The sequence below is a fragment of the Betta splendens genome, chromosome 12 (assembly GCF_900634795.4).
Source record: "Betta splendens chromosome 12, fBetSpl5.4, whole genome shotgun sequence".
Classification (NCBI taxonomy): domain Eukaryota; kingdom Metazoa; phylum Chordata; class Actinopteri; order Anabantiformes; family Osphronemidae; genus Betta; species Betta splendens.
The window spans coordinates 995,001-1,005,000 of record NC_040892.2 but is presented as its reverse complement, the minus strand read 5'-3'; the positions used below and the strand labels follow the sequence as shown (position 1 = coordinate 1,005,000).

Sequence of the window (10,000 nt, the reverse complement as noted above, 5' to 3'; positions counted from 1 at the left end):
GTGACCCAGTTCCTAGATCTCACATCTGTGATTATGATGACAGTCAAGAACAGGTCTCTGTATGTGACGCTCCAGACACAAAACCATTGGGTTATTTGAATAACAAGTCATTTTTACTCCATTTGAGCAAAATACAGGCTCTGTGTACAACAGCTGTGACACTGTGAAGGACAGTGCACGTGCAGCTTTATTCAAGTGGCTCCTTTTATCTGGTCCCTTATTCACTCCATTAATTAAAGCCGTGTCTAAAACACTCGCATGCAAACGAGACGCTCGTGTTTCTGCGGAAGCGCTGCTTCGCTCTATTACCTTCGCTCTGCCAGTAACCTATTGTTGCTAGCATGGCCGCTGCATTATAAAGTTATGCTCTGCAGCAGCGTTTTTTATTGTAGCTGCCAAGAAGTGATAACAGATAAATGAATTCCTCATCCCAGAGATCAATAGAGTAATACCAGCGCTGTCGATGGCTGCCATGGTTACAGCCCGAGAAGAAAGTGGGAGGCTTTACACCCACCAAACTGAAAATGTCTGTGCTGATCCTCCATCAAAGCCTGCCTCCCAGGATATGTTGGCCTGCTTCACCCCTGGAGAGACGGACAGAGAGGTGGCCGCATGGGGACTGGTTCCTGTAATGGAGGGAACGGAGAGTTGATGGAAATGGGCCAGCACTTCAAGCTCCGGCAGCGCAAGGTTTAGAGGCCGTCTCCACATGTGCCGCATTTATCCACTGGAGGTGGAGTGGAGGCGCAGGATTACAGTACATACAGTAAACCAGAGCGGACTCACCCAGGACAAAGACGCGCGTGGTGGCCTGCGTGGACGCCACGCGGTTGCTGGCGCTGCAGGTCCACAGGCCCTGGTGCTCCTTCATGAGCGGCTGCAGCAGCAGGGAGCCGTCGGCCTCGATGGCGTACGCGACGCGGCGAGCCACGTCCACCTGGCAAAGAGCAGCGGTGGTTAAAGCGCTCCCTCAGACGCCTTCTGTACATGTGTATGTGAGGTGGACCGAGAATTACGCTAATAACAAGCCAGCGAACTGACAGGATATGAAGGAAAACACTAATTACCGTGAACATTAAATCCACATTTCTAAGCTGCTGCAGCCACCAGTGATTTAAATAATGCAGTTTGAGTCTCCAGCATTTAGGCAGAGTGCTGAACAATTAGACGCACACAGCTGAATAAGGCTGCTGTGGCTGTGGTGACACTTCTGCAGCGCGGTCGAGGGCTGGCGTCTGCACGTAGCGGCCAGCAGGGGGCAGCGCACACAGAATGCTCAGCCTCCGTGTAGCTACACTGAGGAGAAACCCAACTCCTGACTGAAACCACACTCCACGGGGCGTCGATGACCCCGGGGGGGTAACGTACACTACGCATTGAAACGGCCGGTGGAGGGGTTTTCCCTGGAAACACTGCGACACCAGGGAGGCGTCTAATTACAAGAAGGACGTCATGACGAGCGCTCCGAGACCAACTCAGTGAATACATTACAAGTGATGATTGCATAAAAGGCAATCTCAGCTGAAAATGAGATATATATTTCTAGTAGCTCCTACATGATATCACTACAGTATTGTATGTTTAAATGATAGTCATATTAGCACATTGTGTTCATTTGTTTAAACGTGGATAATGGATCTTATTTCCCTTCAAGCTATTTCAGTTTAAATGTTTGTAAATGTTGCAGCCTTGAAAGTCTTGAAAATGTTCCAAGCATTTTGAAAAAGGCGAAAAGCCAAAGATAAAACACGGAATGTGACTGCGCCACAGGTTTCAGTCTATTCCATGTCAAAGCCAGCGCTGGAGAATAAAGGTTGAGTATGCGCTCGCATTCCGAGGAAGGTTTCCATCATCAGAAGCCGTTTCCTAAATCAGTAAAGCAGATGAAGAGGGCTCCGCGCCGCGCCGAGCTGTTTACCTTGCTCCAGGTCACTTTAATCATGGGGTCTTCTTTTCCGTGACAGGGGATGAGCAGGCGACCGCCCGCCTCCTGTTTGTATTGCTTCTCTGGACGGACGCTGAACGCAGGCGGATCCTGTGAATTGCCAAAGCAATATAGCTGAATCAAGGAGATTGCTGCAATGCCAACAATGGATTTTAAGACTGGATTACTGCCGCTTTGGACAAGATTATCTTAATAACAAAAGGATTAGCCACACAATTAACTCCCCAACAGTGCCGCCATTGTAGTGAGTCTGAGTTGACTTCCTTTAATGCCAGAGGGCTCACATGTCCAAGTGAAAAGGTCAAAGAATGTCGTTTGTGATAAGGTTTTAATTCACTGTGACAGATGCAGTTCAGTCCCATTAACGTACACAGTTTAGCAGCTCTGACTAATTCCCAGCGCTGCCGTGGTGCAGTGTGTCCGACCGTGCGGCTCCGAGCATCCACTAACCTGCAGAACCACAGTGGTCGGTGCAGATGGGCCCATGGTGCCGTAGCTGTTGAAGGGGGAGCACGTGTACACGCCGCCGGCGTCTTCGTTAACTGTGGCCATGAACAGGGAGCCCTCTGCCGTCAGCGCCCATCCTGGATACTGTACAGTCAATACAATAAAACTTATACAGAGTCTTTGGTTCAGCAAGTAAAGCAACATGCAGCCTTGAATAATACAGACATACAGATGTTAGAAGTAGGAAAGTTTAAAGGGCTCACTAAGAATGTCTATACATGACTGTCATTGTTGAATGTGTAGTCTTTGTCAATGCATCCATAGCTTTTCGGTAAAAATACTAAAGCGCTCTTCTTTGTCCCCAAGGCCGTTTCAAAAGCACAGTTTGCAGGTTTTCTGTTGCGCTGCAGAAGAAGGTTGTCATTGTGCTTGGGCTGAACAAAAGCTTTCCATCGGTTTAATGAAGTCAAACTGCTATTATCCACCCAGAATGAGCCTGTGAAAAAGTATTACTGCGGGTCTGTGACAACCAGGACGAAATTGGGATAATTGGCAGAATAACAGCCCGACTTCAGTGCCTGAGTTCTGCGCTACAGGAACCCATCACATTTCCTGCAGAGTGTCTGATCCGCTGACACGTCCGTCACTCACACCAAAGTGTCCAAGGTGTGTGTGTGTGTGGGGGGGGGGCAGCGTGCTGGAGGTAGGGGGGAGGAAGAAGCTTCTGCACGCAAAGCAAAGTGTGGTGAAAAGCTCCCAACTTGGGCTTTTAATTTGAAACAAAAGCTGCTTCATGATTTGAAAAAGTAAAAAAAAGAAAATGTACAAAATGCGAAAGTAAAGTAAAGTTAAAAGCTTTTAGGATTGAAGACGTATTTGTCCATTATAAGATGTGGGCGATTGAATGACTGCAACCTGAAAGCATTCTTCCATCACTGGGTCCGACGTGATCGACGCCTCATTGTTCATACTGTAATTCCAGGAAGTGGTTCCCGCGCTCCGCTCCGTGGGAGGACGAGAGGCCTGATTGGTTGAAAAGCTGCTGATGGCCGTCATTTCACGGACGCCTCGATTCTGACATGTCTCTGCTGAGGGCGCATCAACGGTGGTTCCTCGTCATGTTTGTGGAATCAATAAAGAGCCAGTTTGGACCCAGAGTGAAGGTGAGGGCGGTTATGTCTGTTTACCAGCGACAGGTCGAGAGCTGCTCCATCCCTGGTCCAGTCCACGCGCAGCAGCGGCGGCTGAGCCCTCAGCGGGCAGCGCACGAGTCCGTCCAGGCCCGTGGGGAGGAAGGTGGTTGGAGGCATCGGCAGCGCCTGAGCTGGATCTGAGCACAACACAGGCCTGGGTTAGAACGGGCTACGTCCTGCAGTGTGCGTTCAAATCAGCATCACCATGAGTAAATACACGTTTATTACACATCAGGATCATTACTACTATTATTTAATACAACATAGAGTCACAGAGGAACAGTTTTAGGTGCCAGACTCACATCTGCTGCTATTTTTACTAAACACATTGTTCAAGGGAACGAGTGTTTCTCACTGTTAATGCTTTAAATCCGGGAACAAGCACCTGCAACGCAAAGTGTGAATCTCTTTAAAAAGCTGAATCCACGGTAACAGGAGCAGCGTAAAAACGTGTGCACAACTATGAGCTCCTGCTCAAACACGGATCTAAAATGTGTTAATACGGAATAATAACAGTGATTTTTAGCTTCCCTTATTATGCCCATAACTAGAACCAATGACACGCTGATAAAACCCTTAATGTGACAGCTGCAACTGCTCCATTAGCGAAAAGAATGAAATGGGAATGTTCTGGCCGCGCCTCCTCTCACATCCCTTCAGCCTGAGGTTGAGCCACTTCAGCCACACAGCATTGCCTTCAAAGTGTGGCGAGCGTCCGGTGAAGTGAATACATGGTAACGAACGTACGCATGACGGTGAGGGTGGCGGAGGCGGTGGGCGGGCTCATCAGGCCGTTGGTGGGCATGCAGGTGTAGTTCCCAGAATCCTCCGGGACGAGTCTGGAGATGAGCAGAGTTCCGTCCACCATGATCTTCACTCGTGACTTCAAGGACCTTGTAGAGAACGGATACAGAACAAAGGGAGTAAATCCAGAGGTTTTTATCCACCACTGAGTAGACGCAGGCCTCCTCCTTTTATCCCTCAGCATCATATCAGACAGCGATGCTCATTACCTCACAGAGGTAATGAGCAGAGATCACATGACTCACGCTCTGAATCCTGCTCCTCCAGGTTTGCTCTCAGTTCTAACCTACGGTGCAGATTATGACTCAGTGCTGCTTAGATTCCACTCATCAGGAGTTTTTTATATCAACACGCACACGACTAATGTGAAGCAGGTCACAAACTCAGAATGACTGCCGAGCTTATACAGTAATAATCCTTCAGCTCATTCATGTAGGTTTTCAGCACAATAACACAGTTTTTCTGCCGCCGTGCGTCAAACAACACAGTTTCCAGCTGCAGCTGAAGATACGACCCACTACAATACACAGAATATGATATGATTACCAGGCACATTAGACGTTTACACCCAGATTCATCTGGCATCGCGTGGATCGGACTCCAAAATTTTTGAAATTTCCATCACAAAGATTATCTGGAGGTGAGAAAATTACATTTGCAGACTTTTCTTCAGTGTACATGAATTCTCTCACTTCCTGATGGAGCACAGAGCCAGGTCATAACTTTAACCATAACCTGCTATTGGACCACTGTCACTCAGAAATAAATATGCATACGTTTGCATTCAATAATAAAATACTAATTTACTGGTTCATAAAGAGACTTTCTACTTTCTACTAAAATAAATAATTCAGTTCAAACTGCTTTGAGGGTAAAATGAGTTAATATTCTCTATTGTGACAGAGGATCATTGATTAAAAAGATGTATAATGACATTTATTATGGGCTGTTTTCAGAACACACATGACCCTGAGTCAAAACTATCAGCTAATTGTCAACGAATGGTTTCATTAAAAAGCGCTGAGCCTGTGGTTCAGGTGCTTAATGAGGACTCGTTGCTAAAGCTCAGTCCAACAGCAGCAGCACATTTCCATAATCAGATTTACAGTTCTTTTAATATTGAACCAACAGATAAACGTCTTGTAAGTTACCAATGCCACTAAAGGTAATTGGTACATTAGCATTTAAAATCTGTCCTCGCTGGCTCTAAACCATGAAAAATGATGGTTTAGGCGTCAGCAGAGATAAGCAGCGGAATCCCGTCCACTCGGCCTCAGCTCCGAGAAGCCTCTGGACCTTTTCTCCACATCACAATCAGACCAACGGATCAGACGAATCACCTGAACGGAGCTGTGATCATGATGATACGTGTGCTACAGGGACGGGGAGGAGGCGTGATGCTAATGAGCTCCTCCACCTGCTCCTCTCACCTTCTCCCAGCACTGGATCGTGTTCACTTGTCTGGTGGATGATGTGCTGGCAATCGTGAACAATTCCCCGCTGGCGCTGAACGCGGCGATTATGAAACCTCTTCTACCAAAAAGCTCATCCAGCGCCTCTCAGCTTGAGGCCAATTCTAGTTTTTGTTACAGTGACAGCTTTTATTCTTCCTTTTTCTTTATGTATTTTTGGTTGAGACTGTGACATTTTGTTTTCATTAAATCTGCATTAGTCAAAACAAACTGACAGACTTCTGATATATTTTCTGCCTTATATAGTTTTGCAAAAACAAACGCCTGTTTGCACATGCAGCAGACGAGGAGCATCATTAGCATTCGTCTGGAGTTCAGCGCGCGTCTGCCTAAAGAACGCGCGTCCAATAATCATTCAAGGGTTGTGTCCTGAAGTCCTGAAAGGAAAAGTCCTTTAAGGCGTTAACAAGCCAGATGCTAACTTTGTTCACCGTTTGGTGCTGAGAGACTAAAAGCCAACAGATACGACTGTACATTAAATGAGCAATAAATCCAGAACAATTAGTTACAGCCGGGTGAGATGTGCACAACGAAGCTATGCTCCTCTGAGAACCGTTCAGGAACCGGAGCCCAGAGCGACAGAGGAACGCCATTAAATCTGACGTCATGAGCCGCAGCAGAGACGGTTGATTTTATGTGCACTTCCATCTGATTAATAATGATTCCATTCATTATCGTTAGTGGAAGGACAGAAGCAGTGAAAAAGCTTAAATATTAGGAATAAACCAGCGACACACACAAAGGAGAAATGACAAACAAATAACAAATCAAAGTGTTTCAGCTGAAGATGAAACCTGCACGGAGCCACTTCCTGTTCCTGGACCTCTGCCAGGTCCCATCAGATTATCTGACCAACCAATTAAAGAAGAGGGAGGCTGCAGCCATCAGTTTGATCAACGACGTGGATCCTCACACTAAGCTCCTCTGAGAGCTTCCTCCACTCCTGTGAGACGCGTTCAGGGACCGGGGACGTGGAGCTGGATCGATTGGGGGTCACAGAGGAGTGAGGAGGGGCAGAAGCCCGATTAGCAGAATGGGAGGCACCTCCTCAAACACGTCAGTGTTACTAGAAATGAGGTTTCTGCCATGATGCATGTTCTGAGCCCATGTTCTGGTGCAGAGCTGTGATGTGGAGCGGCCTCGTGCATTCAGTGGACACGGGTACGTGTCAGACAGGCTGTTTCTGAATGCGTCTGCTCCACTGGGAGCCACAACTAAGACCTGTGACAAGGAAGGTTTCACTGTCTTTGTTCGGAGCCTCTCACCTGTGGCACAGCGTCACCTGTCAGACGCAACGTGAGCAGTCATTCAACTTTACATTCACTTATTCGGATTCTTTCTCCTGTGTTACGTGTCTCTTTGTTGACTTTTTTAAGCTTCTTTCCTGTTGCAATGTTCCAAGAAAATTGCTACATTAGATTAGAATCAGTCGTAACAACTGTTCTCTGGCACCTACGCCTAAAAAAAACCCCATTAGACCCACAAAGGTAACGTTTTACTCCACTTGCTCAAGCGCACTACAAAAAACATCAAAGGGGGAAAATGGACGGGTCGGGAACAAAGAGAAATGATTGCACTCACTCAATGTGATGGACGTTTTCTCCTCCTTTCTGCCACACGTAGGTCATGTTGGAGGGGTCGGCGACCGCCTGGCACCGGAGCAGTGCATTCTGGGACATGTTGAGGGAAGTGCTTTCCGGGGGGACGAGAATGACGGGAGGACCTGATGAGAGGCACACAGTTCGTCACATGAAATCAAACAGTTCGAACCTCGCGTTCTGAGTCTTGTAGCGACTACGAATAATAATAAAAGTTTCACAACCTGAGGTCACGGAAAGGTCGCGGTAGGTGGATGCAGAAACAGGCTTGTGATGCTTTACATAATGCAGAGCTATGATACATATGACCTTGTGATGATGGAGGCGCCATCAGTTATTCATGTGAAGTTTCAACCACGAGGTTTGATCATCATCAGTCTTCACATCAATAACGTATGACACAGTCGAGTGCAGGCATTTTGGTCTGAATTCCCCTGAATTCATTCATCAGAAACAGATGAACGTCACTGTAAATGATCTGATAACTAAGAGACTGGAGGAAGACGGGACCGCGGGGGATCTGGGACTTCCTTTTGACTTCATCAGACCTGGACTTGGTGGATGAGCAGCAGTGATGTGGTCCAGGCCGCTGTGAGGACGGGGCTGAGCTCTGCTGGAACGCAGGCGTCTCTGTTCCCACAGAGAAACGACGCTCAGGGAACTCCTGGAGGACGCGTCCAGGGAGTGGGTGTGAAGGTGGATGGACGGACGTGTGTTGCACGTGTGCGGTTGAGAATCCCAATTTTTGTTTGACATTTTTACAGAAGCATGAATTTAATCCACAGTAAAATAATGACAAACTGTCATTACAATAACGTAATATAAGAGCATCCCTCAGACTCGCGCCGTCATGTGCAGCAATGTCATTTCCTGGGTAAATGACGGCTCCTTTGTGCGGCTGTTGGTGCAACTCATAAAGGAGGCTCACCACGGCACATGTCTCACACATAAAGACCACATGATCCACGGTAAATCATACACGGAGCATGGATCCACGCAGGACTCTCACTTTAGAGGTTACTTAAGGCTTTTACACTGGCTGCATCCAGATCAGCTATAAGTCTATGAAAATCCATCCATGTGGCAACGCTGCGAAAAACACAGATAGAGTGACTTAGACTGAAAACGATTAGAGCCGTGTGGGATCAGGGTGATTATTATTCAAAATGTGACCACTGCAACACAAATTCAAAATGAAGTGAAACCTCAAGCAGACATGATGCCAAAACCAAATCCTTCCCCGCGCCGCGCTGCGCGTCTCTCCAGAGGAGTCCTGCTTCTCTGGAGAGACGCAGCAGTAGGAGGACGAGTAGGAGTGAAGGAACAAGTCAGAAATATATTCCAGCATGTATTATGCAGTGTGTCGGTGTAATCCAATGCTACAGTGGCATATGGCACATTCTCTACGTACACTAGGTTCTCTAAAAATGGAGCGAAACTCCAAACTACACCCTGAAGCATTAAGGAGATTTTGTTTGAGTTGTTTTGACCACAAACCTCGAAGAGGATTCTTCTAAAAGACTTTTAGAAGAATCGGAACATTGTGGAGCAGCACAAACGCTGCAGAACACAAAGCTTCATCACAATAAAAACGCCGCCTCAAAATCCCACAACGCATCTTGTCTCATTTCATGATATCAGTGTTATCCACAGAGGGACAGAGCAAGTTGGATTCATTTTAAATTTCTGTTAGCACTCTGTCATATGATGCAAGAGGGAGAAATAGAAATGTAAATGACGGTGGCTCCCAGCCAGTCATCCACACGTTACAGACACTGACGAACAGGCAGACGCACGGACGCACGGGCGCCAGGCAACAACTGACCTTTGACCTCCACCCGGGTCACGCGGGTCACGTTTCCCTCGGAGTTGGAGGCGTGGCAGCTGTACTGTCCCGCCGCCTCCGTGCTCACGGCTCGCACCGATAAGGCCGCCTGCTGGTAAATAGGATGTGACAGAGACAGCGAGAGGCGCACGGATGCAGGCAGCGAATTAGATGCAAACGTGTGATAGACACACGACACAAACATGAGACGGACGAACGGACGCACTCTTCACGTCCAAAGGCTCCAGCTACTTTACAGTTATCCTAAAAACGCAGGCCTAAATATCATTAAAAATTCAGGAGCAAACTAAATATGTAAAGACCCGTTCACTGAATGGTGTTAACTCCGTTTGTCTCCATCATTACACAAACATTAGTCACACTCTGATCATAAACACCCCATCTTAAAATTACTGCAGGTATATCTGTCTCAAACATAACAGGTAAGTGAATATTAATAATCTGATAGTGGCCACTTTTTTAGGTTAAATCCGTCCATTCCAATAAAGAAACCCTGTATTACCAGATTAGCATTTAGTTCTCAGGTAAAACTCTCAATTATTAAACTCACACACTTTTATGATTAGGTCACACACCTGATCGTTGTTTTGTAGAATCACACTGCCGTCCTTTAGCCAGGTGATGGATGGACTTGGGTTGCCATTGGCAACGCAGGCTAGAGAGAGGTGACCTCCAACCAGGACCTCCACCACGGG

At 47.1% G+C, this 10,000-nt stretch overlaps 1 protein-coding gene across 4 annotated transcripts in view; it reads right to left on the bottom strand.

Moving 5' to 3' along the window:
• igsf9a (immunoglobulin superfamily, member 9a) overlaps positions 1 to 10,000 on the bottom strand; it is a 37,298-nt gene that overhangs the window by 14,249 nt on the left and 13,049 nt on the right. For 3 of the 4 annotated variants that reach the window (XM_029169082.3, XM_029169084.3, XM_029169081.3), the window contains exons 5-13: positions 9,881 to 10,000; positions 9,285 to 9,396; positions 7,443 to 7,584; positions 4,333 to 4,478; positions 3,580 to 3,722; positions 2,396 to 2,536; positions 1,919 to 2,035; positions 787 to 937; positions 515 to 626 (exon numbers count right to left, since the gene is read on the bottom strand). The exon at positions 9,881 to 10,000 is cut by the window's right edge and continues 29 nt beyond it. In XM_029169082.3, coding sequence (XP_029024915.1) covers positions 515 to 626; positions 787 to 937; positions 1,919 to 2,035; positions 2,396 to 2,536; positions 3,580 to 3,722; positions 4,333 to 4,478; positions 7,443 to 7,584; positions 9,285 to 9,396; positions 9,881 to 10,000 — 1,184 coding nt within the window. The remainder of the gene's footprint in view (positions 1 to 514; positions 627 to 786; positions 938 to 1,918; positions 2,036 to 2,395; positions 2,537 to 3,579; positions 3,723 to 4,332; positions 4,479 to 7,442; positions 7,585 to 9,284; positions 9,397 to 9,880) is intronic. The other variant, XM_029169083.3, reaches the window with a different exon arrangement.